At 44.3% G+C, this 20,118-nt stretch overlaps 1 protein-coding gene across 1 annotated transcript in view; it reads left to right on the forward strand.

Moving 5' to 3' along the window:
- The window catches only part of cdh23 (cadherin-related 23), a 233,552-nt gene that overhangs the window by 205,248 nt on the left and 8,186 nt on the right, over nucleotides 1-20,118 (forward strand). The window contains exons 37-59 of the mRNA XM_062519065.1: nucleotides 2,219-2,440; nucleotides 2,698-2,817; nucleotides 3,016-3,196; nucleotides 3,595-3,728; nucleotides 4,324-4,533; nucleotides 5,229-5,336; nucleotides 5,586-5,688; nucleotides 5,828-5,953; nucleotides 6,807-7,010; nucleotides 7,760-8,218; nucleotides 9,262-9,378; nucleotides 9,600-9,824; nucleotides 11,684-11,853; nucleotides 12,043-12,180; nucleotides 12,695-12,814; nucleotides 13,255-13,432; nucleotides 14,214-14,425; nucleotides 14,536-14,730; nucleotides 15,364-15,477; nucleotides 15,998-16,127; nucleotides 18,170-18,433; nucleotides 18,654-18,815; nucleotides 19,728-19,984. Of these exons, the coding sequence (XP_062375049.1) occupies nucleotides 2,219-2,440; nucleotides 2,698-2,817; nucleotides 3,016-3,196; nucleotides 3,595-3,728; nucleotides 4,324-4,533; nucleotides 5,229-5,336; nucleotides 5,586-5,688; nucleotides 5,828-5,953; nucleotides 6,807-7,010; nucleotides 7,760-8,218; nucleotides 9,262-9,378; nucleotides 9,600-9,824; nucleotides 11,684-11,853; nucleotides 12,043-12,180; nucleotides 12,695-12,814; nucleotides 13,255-13,432; nucleotides 14,214-14,425; nucleotides 14,536-14,730; nucleotides 15,364-15,477; nucleotides 15,998-16,127; nucleotides 18,170-18,433; nucleotides 18,654-18,815; nucleotides 19,728-19,984 (4,149 nt within the window). The remainder of the gene's footprint in view (nucleotides 1-2,218; nucleotides 2,441-2,697; nucleotides 2,818-3,015; nucleotides 3,197-3,594; nucleotides 3,729-4,323; nucleotides 4,534-5,228; nucleotides 5,337-5,585; nucleotides 5,689-5,827; nucleotides 5,954-6,806; nucleotides 7,011-7,759; nucleotides 8,219-9,261; nucleotides 9,379-9,599; nucleotides 9,825-11,683; nucleotides 11,854-12,042; nucleotides 12,181-12,694; nucleotides 12,815-13,254; nucleotides 13,433-14,213; nucleotides 14,426-14,535; nucleotides 14,731-15,363; nucleotides 15,478-15,997; nucleotides 16,128-18,169; nucleotides 18,434-18,653; nucleotides 18,816-19,727; nucleotides 19,985-20,118) is intronic.

Below are 20,118 nucleotides of genomic sequence, written 5' to 3' on the forward strand. Positions count from 1 at the left end.
TGTTACAGTTACAAGTTACCCTGTCTAAATTGTAATAGTAGTGTAACTATTTGAATTACTTTGTCTGAGTAACGTAACTAATTACTTTTGATTACTTTTTGATTACTTTTCCGATTTTTTTATGATATATATAGTCCCCAAATCCATGCGAAGATTTCGGCCTTGGTCTACAGGCTGCCGAGCAGTTCTATACAAGCGCACAAGGCAGCAAGGGCATTCAATACATGAATTAGCATCACATTTTTTGTGAGGATAATATAATGATAATCATAACACGTTTACAGGCAGGCATGTAGGCCTACGCTGATGGCGCTGTAGACGTGATAGAGCATATCAGAAGGTCCCGTATCAAACTATGGCTGTGGAGGGAAACAGTTCTTTTTACATACAATATTCTTTGCCAGGTTTAGCTGACAATATTGAGATGTAATTCAAATTGTAATTTTGAAAAATTTCAAAAGTACCTGTAATTGAATTACACATTTTTCTACAGTAACTGTAATATATTACTGTTACATTTATTTTGTAATTAAATTACGTAACTCAATTACATGTAATGCGTTACTCCCCAACACTGATTACTTTGTATTATTTTGTGTCTTTTTAGTCTTTCACAGCACTATGGTCAGCTTATGCTGTGTGTAAATGTGCTTCATCAATTAAATTCACTTACTGTGAATCAGAGGCCTGGGTCACACACCTAATTAAACACACACAAGAGTTGTGTCTTGATGGCTTAGGGGATGATGAGCACTGTTGAGAATTTGTTTGCTTGCCTTCATGACTCACAAGTTGTTTCACATATATACGGTAAATGCTGGGGGGAGGTGGTCCATCTTTGGTTATCTGAAATGTTCTCATTTCGATAGCTGATAGTGTTGAGACAACAGATAAATAGGACATGATGGAACATGCATATCAAAAGTGGTCAGACAAATCTTGCTGGGGCTGTTTACCTCTGTGTTTTATCATCTGTTATCATCAGTGTTTTAGGCCTACATATCACAAACAACTCATTTGTGTACCCGTTGAGTTTATACTGTGTCTGGGGCATTCAAAATACAGAGAGAAAAAAACTAGGTGGGAATAATCCAATTGAAGTTTCCTGTCAGGCTTCAGTGTAAATGCTGGAGGGCACAGTCATCAGGTGATTGGCGTCTGTTAATGTAGTGATGAGAAATCAGGCCATTAGTAGAGGCAGAGAGTGAAAAGGAGAAAGGCTGTCTCTATGGCCTTAACATGCAAACCACACTCAATTATGAGAATAAGAGAAGAGACGTGCTGCGTCAGTGTAATTCCCCAGGTGATGAAACATGTCTGTTGACACAGTATAGATATTGGCTAATATCGGCAACATTTGAAGTCTTTGATATTTCTGTAGCTAGAATGCCAACAAATTTGTTCACGTCTGTACACACTATACAGTGTGGGAAATAAAGTGTTCCTTGGCTCTTGGGCTACTCTTCTGAATTCTGACTATCCCTCTGACTTCCTGATCAGACATCTCGCAAGGAGCTCCTGTGTGCCGGATGTTGGAGTGATCTTCCTTCCACTTGTGGAAATACTCTGTACTACCATTGATATGTTTTGCAACACTAAGTTTGCAGGGAGACAATAACTCTTGGGATATCTCTTTGCTTTTACCCATCAGGAGATGTCTCTTGTATTACACTTTGGTAACACAACAGCCTTTTTTATAGCCCGTCGATATGTATTAACCTAGCAGATGCTAATTTACAATAACTTTCTAAAGATTTCAGCTGGTGCCTTGCCCTTCCTTGCCTTGGTTTGCTGCTTTTTCTTAGTGTGTTCAATCCTTTTTTTCTGTCTCATTTCACTTTATTACCGGTATTACACACAACTCTATTAGTTTTGGACTTTAATTTGGTAAGCTTTTATATTTGTGGTTTTGCTGAGTTAATGGTAATGTGGTTAATATATCATGTAAATAGTCTAATCGGAAATATATTTGGTGAAAACAAAATTGACTAGTTTTTCCCCGACCGTAGGTTTGTTTCCTTTTTTACATGTCTGTATACAGGTTTTATTCCCTCTTTGGAAACAAACATCTTATCACAGGGTAATAATAGCATAAAGACACATCTAAGGCAGGTCTTCGCTGAAGTGTAGACCACAACCAGTCAGAACAGATTGTTATTTTCTTTACCAGTAGAGTCCATATTCTTCCTCTCTCTTTCCCTCCTCCTATGTCTCTAAGACGTCTACCACGGTATGGGTGCATATTGTGGATGAGAACGACAACGCACCAGAGTTTCCGGAGGAGGAGTATGTGACCGTGCTGAGTGAAGGGCCTGACACAGTTGGGGCCACCATTGCCACGGTAACAGCCATCGACCCCGATGAGGAGCTCAATGGAACCCTTCGTTATGCCATCGCCCAGGGCAACCTTGGGCAGACGTTCCGAATCAATAACTTAACGGTAAGCTGTGACACATTGTTTATGAGTGCTTAAAGAGATGTTTAGTACATGCCTGTTAAGATCTACAATGTCCAATGGACTAATTATAATGTTCAAGTATTTCAACACTGAGCTTACATGGTATCTGACTTGGAGAAATTGATGTGACACCAGACTCTTGCAATGTTGTCCTTCAAAGAGATGGGAGTTGGTTGTGTCATCTTTAGTAGAAGATAGACATGATCTAAGCGAATCTCTTTGTGCTGAATTGGATCCAGGGAAGGATTGTTGCAGTCAAAGAATTGGACTACGAAGTCAGTAATGGACGCTACACACTGGTTGTGACCGCAACAGACCAGTGTCCTTTCCCACATCTCAGACTGACATCTAGTACAACGGTTAGTTATGCATGCACACACACACACACACTCATTATGACAACAAGGTCATAGCATTCAGATCTACGGTTAGTTGGTCGTGCACACACACACACACACACACACACACGATGACAACAAGGTCATAGCATTTAGACTTGACAGTCTGTGTACTGAGTTCTCAGTGAGCTCCGTATGACTGCGTGTTGCATTGACCAGGTGATGGTGAATGTGCTGGATGTGAACGATGTGACCCCCACGTTCCCGAAGGCCTTCGAGGGGCCCTTTGAGATCACTGAGGGCCAGCCGGGGCCCCGCGTGTGGACGGTCAAAGCCATCGATGAGGACTCGGGCCTCAACGGCAAGGTGGAGTACTCCATCACTGCAGGAGACCCCAAGAGTGAGTTTCTCTCTCTCTTTCTGTGTGAATGTGTGTGAATCTGTGTGTACATGCATGGTCACGTGTGTGTGTGTGTGTGTGTGTGTGTGTGTGTGTGTAAGGTATAACACTACTATACACACTGACAGCTGTATTTTAGTGAAGTTGTCAGTGTAATTTGACACTCTGACCCTCTTTCAATTCAATTCAATAAAACTTTATTGGCATGAAAGTTTCATGAACAATATTGCCAAAGCTCAATTACATGTACACGTAAAGAGTTTCAGGGAAAATAAATAGATAAATAAATGTTTAACAGAATTGTGGAATTAACGCAATTAACTCTTTCTCTCTCTCTCTCTCTCTCTCTCTAACTCTTTCTCTCTCTCTCTCTCTCCCCCTCCCTCTCTCTGAGCTAGATGAGTTTGTGGTGTCTCCGGTGGAGGGGGAGCTGCGGGTCAGGAGGGATGTGGAGCTGGACCGGGAGACCACTCCCTCCTACAACATCACCATCACAGCCCTGGACCTGGGAACTCCTCCCCGGAGCAGCACGGTCAGCAATCACAAACACTCACACACCCACACTTGCACATTTGCGTAAATAAACTGACACAAACACACGACTGATAGTATTTACATGCAAAGACAAACACGGGCAGCCACAGGGAAACATCTACAAACAGAGAGGCAGCACACACACGCACACAGATAAACACACATAAACACACACACACACACACACTGTCACAATTTGGTTCATAGGTGTCACTGCATGGAAATCAAGTGAAATGTGCTGTATTTAGTCAAATATTTAGTCAAATTCAGTGTACTTGTGTATCAGGAAATGTAATGATTGAGTGGCTTGCATGGTCTCACACTTAGTAGCCTACGGCACTCACAAACACACACGCACATGCACACAAACACACACACACACACGCACACACACACACACACACACACACACGTATGCACGCACACACGCACACACACACACACACACACACACACACACACACACACACACACACACACACACACACACACACACACACACACACACACGGCACACACAGACACACGGCACACACACACACACACGGCACACAAACCTACTGAAGATTGTCTCTCATTCATCTCTGTTCTAGGTGGTGCTTGGGGTGGTGGTTCTGGACATCAATGATAATGACCCGATCCTGCTGAACCTGCCCTACAACACCAGTGTGAGTGAAGGGGCAGCCGTCCACACCTCCGTGGCCCGTGTCCGAGCAAAAGACGCAGACAGCGGCCGCAATGCCCTCCTCACTTTCAACATCACCGCCGGCAACAGAGACGGAGCCTTCTACATCAATGAGACCGTAAGAGTTAGGGCCTGTCCAGACTACACCATTTTTTTGTCTTTCACGCTTATCTTTTACGATTGACCATGACAGACTAGGCAAAATCTTGCCGCGTCTTGGTCGTAAGACTAAGGCCAAATTACAAGATCGGCTTATCGTAGCCTTCTCGTCGCATGTTGTCACAGTGTCAGTGTCAACACGGGAGTCGTAGGAGATTCAAGGCAAAATCGGGCTGAAATCGTGTAGTCTGTACAGGCCATTAGGGAGAGGGGCCGTTGGTGCGGTGATAGCGTTGTGGCTGGGCTACCATGCAGTAGCCTGAAAAATTGTGGGTTCAATTCCCGGCTTCCACTGTTGTTCCCTTGAGCAAGGCATTTAACCCTGAGTTGCTCTGGGGGCAATGTCCTCTGTAATATGTAAGTCACTTTAGATAAAAGTGTTTGTTAAATGAATAAATGTAAATATATTAGGAAGGGTGAGAGGCTATCAAATCATCTGATCATCAAAACACTTTTAAAACTGTACATGTTGTACAAAATGTCTTTATGTAAAAAAGTTTATGTAAAACACTCATGTGCTTGTTGAATAATCATAGCTTATTTCCACATTGTTACCATCATTTTCTTCCTGTTTTTACATTCTTCATGCTTTTCATTATTATTATTTTTTTGTCCCGTACTCTCTCTCTTTCTTTCTCTTTCTCTGGCTCTCAGACAGGTGTGGTACAGGTGAACAGGCCACTTGACAGAGAGAGAATAGATGAGTACAGACTGACCATAACGGTCAAAGACAACCCTGAGAACCCTCGGATAGCACGTCGGGTAAGAATGACCGCCCCCCCCCCCACACACACACACGCACTCACATACACACACACAGAGAGAGAGAATGAGACGGAGAGAGAGCGGGAGAAAAAGAGAGAGACTCTTTTCCATTTTATTATGTGACATCATTTATATGATTGTGTTGTTGAAGAAAGCGCTTATGTCTGCAGCTTCCTTGGCCTCTAAACTCAGTAGAGCAAATGAAACGTTCCTCTTCTCCGTTGACGCTCTTATCCCTCGCCCCAGGACTCAGACATTCTGGTGGTCAGGATTCTGGATGAGAACGACAACCGGCCTCTCTTTACGCGCCCCAGCTATCGTGCCGAAATCATGGAAAACTCCCTAGCAGGTGCCAGACAGCCTGCTCTTGATCCTCTTGCCTTTTACTGTAGTTATTTGATTCATAGATTTTTTCTGTAACTTAGTTACAGTTAACTCCCTGTCCAACCACCTCAAACCTACTCTCTCTCTCTCTCTCTCTTTCTTAGGCAGTACCGTGACTGTTTTGAATGGGCCAGTGAAAGCACTGGATAAGGACATCGGAACGAATTCTATAGTGAAGTATAAGCTGCTGGGTTCTAGAGTCGACCTCTTCACGATCGACGCCAACACAGGTGACATTGCATTCTATTTTACTGTATACTGTTTACTGTATACTTAAGCACTTGTTTACTTGAGCACGTTTCGATAAGATAAGTTGAGCTGACGACCAGATAGTGTAAAGTGTGAATCGAATGAATGTGTCTCAGAATTAAGGCTTGGGTTATAAAGGAGTTTTGTAAACCGAGTCAATACAGGATTTTGTATTTAATTACCTCTGCCAAGGAGGTTAAGTTTTCATCAGGGTTTGTCTGTCTGTTTGTTTGTTTGTTTGTTTGTTTGTTTGTTCGCAAGATAACTCAAAAAGTTATGGATGGATTTTGGGAATTTCAAGGAAGGGCTGACCCAAGGAATAAACTATTAAATTGGAAGTGATCACCGCATCACCGTCTGGATCCAGGAGGCGATTATGTTTTCGCTTGGCAGAGGTTAGCTAGCCTGATTACCATCGACTTTCAAAGGCTCTGCGAGACTTTAGTCTGACCAACAGCCTGTGCTAACACGGTTTCTTGCCAGCGCTGGTTGACCCGCCTCCTTTAAGTGCCTCGGTTTGCTACTGGTAGATGTCAGAAAGCGGATTGCCGAGTTTAAACCAATAACAACACTCTTTCCGCTGCCTTGAACACGCCTCTACCCAGAGCCGTTGGAGCTGCTCAAAGTTGATTGGTTCTCGACCAAAGGGGGCAGTTCCGCAGATTTCGGGAACTCAGAAATCCTTCTCAATGAGCAGTTGACCAGACCAGCAGCAAAAGCCTGAAGGCGTTGCGTCACTGGGAGGGCGTGCCAGGCTAGAGGTTAGCGCCCTCTGAGTGCTTTTCTAGTTGATATAACAGACATGTGTGTGCTCCTCTCCCCCTGGGGCTGCAGGTGAGGTGCAGGTGCGTGAGGGGGCGGAGCTGGACCGAGAGGCGTTCTCCGAGCCTCGTGTGGAGCTGCAGCTGCTGGCGCAGGACGTGGGGGGGCTCAACAGCAGCGTGCCCCTCAGCATCACCATCCTGGACGTCAACGACAACCCCCCGGTCTTCAACCCGCCCAGCTTCACCGTGCGCCTGCCCGAGAACAGCCCCACAGGTGTGTGTGTGTGTGTGTGTGTGTGTGTGTGTGTGTGTGTGTGTGTGTGTGTGTGTCTGTGTGTGTGTGTGTGTTGAGGGGGTGGGAGGTTAAAGCTTGTTCCTTGCTGTTAAACCATCAGCTACTTGTTCCTCATTGGTGGAACGCACTACCAGTTCCTACTAGAGTAGGGACATCCCTCTCCATCTTCAAAAACTTCTGAAGGCCCAGCTCTTCAGAGAACATCTCCTCTCATAGCACTACTTACCACCTAGTTGTACCTGCTGAGGTGTCCACGACCATGGCAACCTTGACAGGGACAAGAAAGAAGTGGTCATTCCCAGACGCATTCCCCCTCCGGACACCTCTTTTTTATTTTTCCTAGAATTGTTGTTAGAATTGCTTTACAAATTCATACCTTGTTGTAAGTCGCTTTGGTTAAAAAATGTCAGGCAAATGTAAGGTAATGTACCTACAAATATAATCAAGCCATTGTGAAGTCATCTGCCTGTGTGTGTGTGTGTTTGTGTGTTTGTGTGTGTGTTTATGTGTGTGTTTGTGTGTGTGTGTGTGTGTGTGTGTGTGTGTGTGTGTGTGTGTGTGTGTGTGTGTGTGTGTGTATGTGTGTGCGTGTGTGTGTGTGCGTGTGTGTGTGTGTATGTGTGTGTGTGTGTGTGTGTGTGTGTGTGTGTGTGTGTTTATGTGTGTGTGTTTATGTGTGTGTGTGTGTGTGTGTGTGTGTGTGTATGAATATGTGTGTGTGTGCACAGGTGTGGTGGTGACACAGCTGTCGGCCAGTGATGCTGATTCGGGCGCTAATGGCTGGCTGCTGTACCGCCTGGAGAGTGGTGCCCAGGACCGCTTCGTGGTGGACGCCCTCTCGGGCGCCGTGCTGGTGGGCAACGCCACGCTGGACCGCGAGGAGCGCGCCTCCTACCGCCTCATCGTCATGGCGACCGACCGCGGCACGCCGCCCATCTCTGCCACCGCCACGCTCACCGTGATGCTCGACGACGTCAACGACTCGCGGCCGCGCTTCATCCGCCCGGTGCAGACCATCAGCGTCAACGAGTCCACGCCGGCCGGCGAAGTGGTGGCCACGCTCGCAGCCGAGGACCCTGACCTCCGACCCCGGCTGGAGTACTACATCATCTCGGTGGAGGCGCGCGACGACGCCAACAAGCCCGTCAGGGGCCTGCAGGACTCGTTTGGCATCGAGTTCCACACGGGTGAGTGAGGCCTCACCAGGGGCCGGTTTCACTAAGATAGACTGTGACTATAACTAAGACTAAGGGTATAGTCAGACTTAGCATAGACGTCTAAATAATAGTGTTGTACAAAGCAGTTAAGACACCGACTATCCTAAGTAGGACTAGATGCAAAGAATTGTGGGTAATCTGGTTATTTTAAGACTCTTTTCAAAACAAAAAACATGGCCGACCGAGTGGACACTAACCACTTAGCTTTTACTCACTCAGAGAAACTGTGCATTTTGGAGGAGCTTAACACGTATAAAGACTTTTTTTGTGTCATGCATAGTGCCGAGTGTGGTTATCGTTGCTGGCTAACGTAACAGATACATATTTTGCTCCCGTCTTGTCCTAGCAGCTACCCATGTTCTATCCCACTTTACCTATCGAGGCAGCGTAACGTTAGCTGGCTAGGAAGCTGCGTTACTTCCACCAACCTACCAGTCCGCATGCTCTTTTAATGTGTGCATAACACGTTTGAGGTCGTTTAGGCTACATTTTATTCGTAGGCAGGAACATACATTGTTGCCTTAATCTAGCCAGGTTAGTTTAAAGCAGACGCTGTTGACTCATAGGACTGAAGCCCTACATTAGCTAGCCATGCTAGCCTGCTTTCAAATGGATAAGCTGACGTAATTTAGCACCTTTTCTGATATAGCCCTTTAGACCCACGTTAGCCTGGGGGTGAGGTGTCTATTTTTTTAAGTCTAAAATGAGATAGTCTTAACTTTTGTGAAACTGGCTTACTTGCATTAGACTGATCTATAAAGAAACATAAGTCCTATCTAAGCCATAGACCAGTCTAAACTACCTTAGTGAAACCGGCCCCAGGAAACTGTGGGCAAAATGTGGGCAGCTCTGTTTAGAGATGATGTGAGGGTGATAAGATTAGCCTGGACATTACAAGGTCATGATTTGGTTTGTGGGAAGTAATGTCGCTGTAAAAAAATAAATGCAAATGTGTATGTGTGTGTGTGTGTGTGTGTGTGTGTGTGTCTGTGTGTCTGTGTGTTTTTCTTTAGGCTCCGTGTTTGTGCGTAACCCTCTGAACAGGGAGCTCGTTGCCACCTTCGACATCATTGTTTCTGTCCATGACAATGCCAGTGACGTCATTGACCAGTCGGTCAGTGTGCCCAATGGTAAGATCACACACACAGTTTCTTCTCATGCACACAAGTGCACGTATCCATTAAGATTACATCTTTATGTTGAGATTGAGAAGATGAACACTTTGAAATGTTGTTGAAATCCTGAGACAACGTAAATCCGTAATCAGTAAGCCTAAATGGCTGAGTTGCGATTTAGTTCAGCATCCTCCAACTTTCTCCTGCCCCCCCCCCCCCAACCTGCCCAATGACAGCCAGGCTGACGGTCAACGTGCTCGACGTCAATGACAATGCTCCACGCTTTCGGCCCTTTGGCGTGGCAAACTTCTCCGAGAAGATTCTAGAAGGGGCGCAACCAGGCACCACGCTGCTGTCCGTGTCGGCTGTGGACCCCGATAAAGGCCCCAACGGGCAGGTGATCTACCAGCTGCTGCACTTGCCCCGTGGGGACTACCTGAGGCTGGAGGACCCCTCCACAGGTCAGCAGCTCCACTACAGAGCGTCACGTCTGGTGTTATGAAAAGTATTGAGTCTCGTCTAAAGTACTGAGTTGTCCTAGTTGTATGCCAAAATGTTAAGTATTCAAATTATTGTCTTTGGCAGTTTGAAAGATTACATATTAACCTCCGGTCATGAGTGAATGACAGGTTAAGGAAGTGATTTAAATATGCAATATAGACTTTAGACCTTTGTGTCTGCAAAGGCTTATCAATTAAATGGCACTAGTGGATTACAGTTGGGTGCATTTATTATCCATGTATTAATTAACCCTTTCAGCGGCATAAACAAACTTGTGTTCCTGAGGCATTTCCAGTGGCACAGAAAATAACTTTGAGCTAATGGAAACTTGGTGACAAAGTTTTCAAGTCAACATTTTGTAGGGCATTACACTTAGTCCAATTCATTTTCATTTCATTTCATTTCATTTCATTTCATTTCATTTCATTTCATTTATTTTATTTTATTTTATTTTATTTTATTTTATTTTTATTTTTTTATTTATAAGGACAGTGCACATTCATTTACATTTCTGTACAATGTACCAGTGTTAGCCGACCAACTCATTTTCAACCGTTGTCCTTTGGCAGGATGTAAATAACCACTCATTTGACTTGGTCAAAATGCCAAGTCAGCACTAAAATACAAATTACAAAAGCACATACAAAGCACACAAAAACACAGAGCAAAGAAACATAAACAAGACACAGTAAGGAGACAACAACCACAGAGGACAGGCTATCACTCATGTAGATAAAGACAGGGGGGGGGAAGGGAACGCACAAACAAGAACACACTTATAACACAGAGATAAAACATCAACAGTCACTCACTAGCAACAGGCAGAATACATGGTGTGATGTGTGATGTTCTGCAGATATTAAGAATTAAGAGGTGGTTTTGAACATTCCAAACGGAAACCCTCTAGGAACAGATTGAAAGGGTTTATAAAACTGTTTTAAAGAAAGCAGAACAGTACAGAAAGCACAGTGCAGAAAGCACAGACAAGGGACATGAAGGGCTGAATGTGTGCTGTGTCTACAGGCATGCTCCAACAACTACAGGCTGGGAAATGTGTAAACATTCCTTTGGCAAGTATTTGGACATGTTTGTTGATGTGACATGTTCACATGTGGCTTTCTGTAGGGACATGATTATTCTATGCAAACTTTACTCTAACAACAAACCGTCCACAATCCAGTGTACGGAAAAAGAAATCATGTTTATAACAGGGAGCCACTCTGGACTGGCATCTGACATCTAACAATGAGTTGCAAATGCAAATTCTTCAGTCAAAGCACGATCATAAACTAGACTGGAGAGCAAGGTGGACACTAACAACCTTGGCTCAGCCTGGGCTAGCATGCAAATGATAGGAGGCCTCCAGAATCCAAATAGCAGCAGTCTGGTCACCCTGGGGGCTACGAGTCTGATACTGGATCCAGTAACTGAGTAGTAATACTCTCATAGATAATCAGTCCTTTGCATACAACCAGGATGTGCATGAGGCCTTCCTCTCAGTGTGAATGAACAAGAGTTATGGACCAGATTGCATCTATGGGCATATATTTAAAACCTGTGCGAAATATTTTAGTCCCCTATTCCGTTACATTTTTAAGTCTTTACAGGCACAACATGTAACAGAGGGCTGGAAGGATGCTGTGGTTGTCCCTCTTCCTAAATCTAACTCCTTCTCATATCAATTGTGATGAAAACATTTGAAAAATCAGTAAGGTCTGAGAGCGGAAGGAGAATTGAGCATGTTCTTGTGCACATGTTGTTATTATTATTATTTTCCTGTTCATGTGTGTTTCCGTCCTGCTATGACATGCTGCCACAGGGAAGATTGTGGCCAACCGGACGGTGGACTATGAACAGGTGCAGTGGCTGAACTTCACCGTTCGCGCACAGGACCATGGGAGCCCGCCCCGCTCTGCCGAGCTGCCGGTCTACCTGCGCATTGTGGACGTCAACGACAACAACCCCGTTTTCTCACAGCCCTCTTATCAGGTAGCTTCTTAGGCTTCTGTGTCTGAAGTCTGAGCCTGGTCGGGTTTTCTGACCTCACACAACATTACAGTAGTGAGTCTTACAGCTGGGTTCTAGGCTCGGGGTCAGCAATATTTGTGCAAATGTGCACCATTTTGTGCACTATTCTTATGTCTGTATTACTGTGTGTGTGTGTGTGTGTGTGTGTAGAAACCTGTGTTTGAGGATGTAGCTCTAGGCACCATCATTGTGAGTGTGAGTGCCACGGATGCCGATTCCGGCCTCTTCTCGGTCATCGAGTACAGCCTGGTAGACGGGGAGGGCAAGTTTGGCATCACTCCCACCACGGTGAGTTACACACACATACACACACACACACACACACACACACACATGCGTATGCAAGTTTGGCATCACTCCCACCACGGTGAGTTACACACACATACACACACACACACACACACACATGCGTATGCAAGTTTGGCATCACTCCCACCACGGTGAGTTGCACACACATACACACACACACACACACACACATGCGTATGCAAGTTTGGCATCACTCCCACCACGGTGAGTTACACACACATACACACACACACACACACACACACACATGCGTATGCAAGTTTGGCATTACTCCCACCACGTTAGTGTGAAGTCAAACACTCTATCATATATAGATTTTTTGGTATTATGAATATGGTAAAGAGTAAAGTAGACACTAAACAAATGCACCGATCTAAATAAATATTATTAAATGTTAATGTTGTCCACAACTCTGTCCTAATTATCTGCCTACTCTACCTCCTCCTCCTCCTCCTCCTCCTCCTCCTCCTCCTCCTCCTCCTCCTCCTATCAGGGTGACATCTACATTCTCTCTCCGCTGGACAGAGAGACTAAAGACCACTACACCCTAACTGCTGTTGCCCGTGACAATCCGGGAGGGATTCCAAACCACCGCAGGGAAAACTCAGTTCAGGTGTGTGACAGACTGGGGGCATATGTTGAGCTGAACTGTGCTGTCTTATCAATTATTTTGCTAGTACTTCACTCAAAGTCAGTGTTATTTTGGAATACTTCACTCAAAGTCAGTGTTATTTTGGTAATACTTTACTCAAAGTCAGTGTTGATAGAGCATTATAAACATTCATAAAGGGTTGTATGAATTAGTGCTAGTGATTGACATAACTATTTATACAGAAGTGAATGCATGTCATATACGCTTATGTTGATCATTTTGATGCTTTATGAATACTTTATGGATACTTTATAACACTTTGAATGTGTCAAGGGTTATCATGAGATTATATCACTCTATGAAGTAAGAATCCATATGTCACTGTATGAACTGCCATAAAATGTAATGAAACTAGTTATTGTTGTTATGCTTAATGTTCTTATGCTTTGTACCACTGTCAGGTTCTAGTGACTGTTCTGGATGTAAATGACTTCCGTCCACGGTTCTCTGAGCGGGTCTTCAGCACCAGTGTGTTTGAGAACGAGCCCAGCGGAACCTCTGTCATCACTCTCTCCGCTACCGACCTGGACGAGGGAGAGAACGCCATCCTCACATACAGTATGCAAGGGCCTGGAGCAGGTCAGCAGGACACACACACACACACACACACACTTACACACACTAATACACACACTAACACACACACACACACACACACACACACACACACACACACACTTATACACACTAATACACTCACACACAGACAGACATGCACACACACTCACACATATACAAATAAGTACACGCACACACGTGCATACAGACTTGTGCATAAGTACTGTAAATAAGTACACATACACATACATACATACACACACACACACACACACACACACACACACACACACACACACACACACAGTGATGAACTGATTACAGATGGGCTCATAGACACCCAATTTACACAGGCACAAATATGTACACATCGATGGTATGCACACAGTAAACACCCCTAAGTAGTTTTGCTCAGTAAAAATGCTCAGCAGAAGAAAAAAACATTTCCTGCGACAACGTGACACCTCATGTTGTGTGTAGCACAGTTATGTAAGATGTTTGTGGAAAAAAGAGATCATGACACTGCAGCAAATGTGTGATAAGCATGCTGTTGACGTGTGTTAGGTCACGCTCCAAACCTCCACACCCAGACTTCTCTCCTCTTTGCTGTCTCGTAATCAATCTGGCACCCTGGGTCACTCTTACCCTCTCTTCTTACGCCCTCTCTCTCTGTCACTCTTTGTCTTTGTTTCCATATGCATTTCCTTTCTTTCTCCTTAATGTTTTTCTCTTCTCTTCCTCTTCTTCTTCCTTCTGTATTTTTATGACTTCATCTCTCTCTCTCTCACTCTGTCCCTTTCAGACGCCTTCTCTCTGGACCCTGACAGTGGCCTGGTGCGCTCTCTGCGTCTGCTCCAGTCCTTTGAGCGCTTCAACCTGACGGTGGTGGCCACGGACCACGGCAGACCTCCACTCTGGGGCACGGCCATCCTCCACATCACTGTCATCGACGTCAACGACAACAGGCCCGTATTCGTCCGCCCCGCTAATGGCACCATCATGCACATCCAGGAGGTATGTGTGTGTGTGTGTGTGTGTGTGTGTGTGCGTACGTGTCTTTGTCTATGTGGGTGTGTAAAGACTAGATGATTAAAGGGGTGTGTGTGTGTGTGTGTGCACTACAGGAGCAGCCCCCAGGTCTGGTGGTGTATGAGGTGTTTGCGACTGACGAAGATGAGGGGGTGAACGGGGAGGTGCGCTACTCTTTCCTGCAGACGGGCGCTGGCAACCGGGACTGGGAGAACTTCCACATCGACCCCATCACGGGAGTCATCACCACGGCCGTCAAACTGGACCGAGAGAAACAAGCGCTGCACAGCGTCAGTCTTCCTCCTTAATCTTTCTCTCTCTCTCTCTCTCTCATAAGAAAATGAGTGGACAGGAAGAATACATACAGTATATACACTCAAGAAAATATGATGACCATAACACAATCATTTCCAACTGCGTGTATGAAGTCAGTCATACACACACATGCATGCACTCTTGCGTGCACTGGGCTCCAAAGGTTTCTGCCTTTGTGCACTGCCACTGCCTCTCTGTTGTGGACTTCTGTGGTTATGTGTTAACTGTGTCAATATGTATCAGTTGTGTTATCATAACTTGAGTTCAACTCAATCAGCTTTTGCGTTTATTTACTGAATAAGTTCAGCAAATCTTTTCAAGTATTTGTATTAAAATATACAATACTCTTAGGCTGGGTGAACCCTGCCTGGCCTGCTGGCGAATTTGGATTTCGCCCAGCAGCTCAGGCTGGAAACCTGCACATCTATCTCCCCTGCTTCCCGTCCACATCCTTTGGGTCCAATCACAAACTAGCTTATCCAAAAGACGCACCAGATCATTGGTCTGATTGGTTGAAGGGCGATTCAAGCAAATCTTTTCAAGTATTTGTATTAAAATATACAATACTCTTTCTCTACGTTTCTGACTGTTTGTCTTCTACCCTGCAGCTGATCATAGTGGCTTATGACCTGGGCCAGCCTGTGCCATATGAGACCACTCAGCCACTCCAGGTGGCCCTGACCGACATAGACGACAACGAGCCCGTCTTCCTCAAGCCACCGGTAAGGCCAGGGGCACACGCTTATGAACCCAGCACTCTCATCTTAATCCTCCATGTGGATGTGTGTGTGTGTGTGTGGGGGCATGGTACAGTATGTGGGTGTTCTGGGAAATGGTTGAAGCTGAAGTTCCCATGGGTTTCTTTGTGTTCTTTATTTCTGCCGTTTCCAGCGTCTGAGGATGTGGTATTACTGTGGCATTACTGCGATATGAAACTGTTTGCACATGAAAATGTACTTACACTGAATCATTGACTGTGCAGAAGTTGAATGTAGAGTGAATTTCATCCCATATTTGTCTCAGCATGTATTGTAACACTGTAGATATATTCTATGGTAGACTTCTGACATAGATATGATGATAATCAAAATATGAATCATTACAAAATGAATGTTGCTAAATTTGCACTCCACTTAATGTGTGTGTATGTGTGTGTGTGTGTGTGTGTGTGTGTGTGTGTGTGTGTGTGTGTGTGTGTCTATCTGTTTGTGGTTTGTGTGTGTGTGTGTGTGTGTGTCACAGAGGGGCAGTCTGCCCTACCAGGTCCTCTCTGTTCCAGAACACTCCTCAACAGGCACAGTGGTGGGGAACGTGACCGGTGCAGTGGACGCTGACGAGGGCTCCAACGCTGTCGTCTACTACTTCATCGCTGGTCAGGACATTCTGACATACTCAGTCTAACAAATTTCCTTGGAAGACTCTCCCAGTTTTCTTAGGAAATCTTTTATTTGGACCACTTGACTGTTTTCTAGACCTAGAATTGAGTTCAGTTGGTGAATGAGACTGTATATATCAGGATTCAGGATTGAGGATTCAGGATTGTTTTATTCACCGGAATACACAGTACACAGGAATTTGACTTGGTGATGCAGCACATTATCAAAGGAAGAAGACGTTAAAAGAAGTTCAAAGAAGGATATAGTTCAGCACTGAGGAAAATGAAAAAAAATACGGAGTGTCTATTTGCACCCCTGGTGCAAATAGCCTAGGCCCCATAGCTGAGCTATTTACACCCTGTGACGTAACAACAAAAGAATCGTACCATCTTGGCAGGAGATGTCCTATCTAAGTCCTAAATCTAACAATTTAGGATTATTAAAACAATATTTTAGATGGGAAAGTGGTGCTAAATTTCCACAAAGTTTGCTCAGTGAACGGGTAAAACCGTCCGTTTGTAAGCGAAATCAAGAAATGCTATCCTAGCAATCACAATTTATATGCATATCTCCCGCATTTTGTCGACGGGCTGTAGTGTAGTGGGTATATGATCGGACTTTGGCTCAGGGAATCAAGGTTCGAATCTCTACTCAGGTGATGCCTTTTTTTTTCATGGTACGAACGACTCTCTCTTTTCTTAGATGACGTTACCTCGCGGCAAATAAGAGTTTGTGCTTTTTGAACCTGTCAAAGATAAACTAGTTTTATTTCAGTTTTGTACAGTTGAGTAGAAGTCTAAGTCAACAGTGGCAGTGCTACCTGGAAGACAACTCAGAAAATAACTCTTTGAACTAGCTTTCCTTTGATCAAGCTACCACATGACCACTAATCAGCCTAATATTTGTATAATCACTTCCATATATATACTGTAAGTTACCCAGACATGGCGAAACAGCTAAAAACTGTAGAGCTGGTAAATAGCCTACAGGCCTATTGACAGTGTACATGGATGTTAGACATCGGGTGTAAATAGCATTGTTGATTAGACACACCCGGGTGTAAACAGTAATGTTGATTATTTGCACCCGGGTGTAAATAGTATTGTGGATTATTTGCACCCGGGTGTAAATAGTATCGGAGTGTCTATTTGCACCCCTGGTGCAAATAGCCTTGACCACATAGCTGAGCTATTTACACCCTGTGACGTAACAACAAAATAGTATTATTGACTATGGACATCTGGGTGTAAATAGTATTACTGACTATGGACACCTGGGTGTAAATAGTATTATTGACTATGGACACCTGGGTGTAAATAGCAACAATGGCTATTTGCCCTATGCATGAATAAGTGTAACAGTGATCGCTATTTACAAATACCGGGTGCAAATAGCATCTGCCATTATAGACACCCCGGGTGTAAATAGTAATGTTCATAATTTGCACCATGGGTGCAAATAGCATCTGCCAAAAAAATATACACATGGTTGGGAAGCACTTTATAATAATAAGCATTGCTTATAAAGGGTAAATAGATAGTTCATTAAACATTAGTAAGTAGTTATTGAATTGTTGACCAACAGTTAGTTAATAGTTATTTAACAGTAGATATTTAAAGTTATATACTTATTTAACAGTTTTTTGTAACTGATTACAAACAATTTCATGGAAGTTAAGAAAATATTACAAATGTTATATATGTGTTTTATTTTAGCATTAGTTTGTGCAATACAAAGGTGAAATACAAAGATACAAAATACAGATAAAAAAAATGAACAGTAGCCGTCAGTAATTAACTTATTCAAAAATAATCTGTACTCTTTGGAAAAAAATTGAATGAATATTATCTGAGATCTGCATCCATATGATTATTATAGCATTATTGAACAGTCTACTTTATATGCTTGTAACTTAATCTTAATTTTTTTTTTCATTATTGCAAATTGAGGATCAAAAACACCCCCAGTTACCCACATAGCATATGTACCTTTACGCCACTGCAATATTACTAATGTTGGTCCAACTGATGACCTATAGGGGGAGACACTGAGGGCAACTTTGGACTGAGCCCAGCAGGTGTGCTGCGAGTCAGAAGGGATCTTGATCGCGAGGATATTCCGGTTTATTCCATCATCATCAAGGCCTCCAGTAACCGCAACTGGACGCCCCCTCGAGGTCAAAGGTCACATCGTACTCGCGTTCTTGACCCGGGTCAGGACCCCACTCTCCAAGAGGTCCGCATCTACCTAGAGGACATCAACGACCAGGCGCCGCGCTTCACTAAGATAGAATACACAGCAGGTGCGAACGATGGAAATGTGTGGAGGTCCACTTGAAGGTCCTCTTGCATTTGTGGATATATATTATATATTTTTTTAAAAGTTGGAGGATGTCAGTCAACTATGTCATTTTTATTTTTCCCATACAAATAATCTCATCTAACTGCTCCCGCACCCACCCACCGACACCTCTCTCGCTCCCTCTCTCTCTCTCTCTCTCCCTCCCTCTCTCTCTCTCTCAGGAGTGGCAGCTGATGCTAAGGTGGGCTCAGATCTGATCCGTGTGCAGGCGCTGGATAATGACATTGGGAACAACAGCATAGTGCTCTACCATATCCTGTCCATCACCTACATCAAGTTACAGTCCAACACTTCTGAGGAGATGGGCAACGTCTTCATCATCGGTCTGCAGCTTTAAATATTACTCACTGTAGTCCATTAATTTGAGTGTATATGCCCATCTGCCTGTCTACCTCTCTGTCTATATGTCCATCTGTGTGTCTGTGTCTGTTGAGATGCTCTCAGTAGATTGTAGTGCAGAAATGTACACACATTCTATAAAAACGGGACTGGATATGGGCACAAAAGTAGAAGATATTTGCCCAATGTCTTGTACACTCCCAGTTTAATGGCAGGTTGCAACGTTTCGACCAATCAGGTCTTCGTCAGGTATCATATATCTTTTTTCTATGCTCTCAATAATAGATGCTTTAGATGCCTGGTGGTAAAATTATGTGCCACTTACAGCCTTAGGCTTCTCTCAAATGAAATTTGGGTCATGTTAACCTGGCCTATTATCACAAAGGAAGTCTGGTTCAGCTACATGTGGTGTCATTTTGATTTAAGGATAAAACTAAATGAAATTTCACAAGAATCTCATTGGTGTGCTGTTTCCTAAAATGTTCAGCGCCGTTTTCTTACTTCCTTTTTCCTCGTACTCTCTGGCCTATTTCTCTCAATTCCGCTCCGTTTCATTCAGTTCTGTTCCACTGCCCTCAGTCGAGGTCTATTTTAAGCAATCAATTGACAAACAATTTTTTGATATAAAGAGTTTAGCAGAGCTGGGGGGGGGGGCGCTGTGGCTATGGCTGTGGCTGTGGCGCGTACGGGTCCGAGTGCTCACAGGGACCCAGGTTCAAGTCTGACCTGCGGTCAATTCCTGGACCCGCCCCGTCTCTCTCTCCCACTTGCTTCCTGTCACTCTCTTCACTGTCCTATGAATAAAGGCAAAAAAAGCCCAAAAACTATACTTAAAAAAAAAAAAAAAAGAGTTTAGTAGAACTACAACATCATATGGACCTCTCTGTCTCTCTCAGGTGAAACAGATGGGGTGATCCGTACGTTTGACCTGTTCACGGCGTATGCCCCCGGGTACTTTGTGGTGGAAGTGTTGGCCCGAGACCTGGCGGGGCACAGCGACATCACCAACGTGGGCATCTACATCCTGCGGGATGACCAGCGCGTGAAATTAGTCATCAACGAGATCCCAGAGCGCGTGCGCCTGTTCCAGGAGGAGTTTGTCAATCTCCTGTCCAACATCACGGGAGCCATCGTCAACACAGATGATGTGCAGGTATGTGTGTGTGTGTGTGTGTATGTCCGTTACAGTAGTGGCCAGGTCTGTGTGTATGTGGCTATCCATGAAAATTCCTCCATGTGGCTGTGAAATGTCGAATGAGAGAGAATGGTAGAGATATGTACAAGTTT

The sequence above is a fragment of the Sardina pilchardus genome, chromosome 18, assembly GCF_963854185.1.
Source record: "Sardina pilchardus chromosome 18, fSarPil1.1, whole genome shotgun sequence".
NCBI lineage: Eukaryota > Metazoa > Chordata > Actinopteri > Clupeiformes > Clupeidae > Sardina > Sardina pilchardus.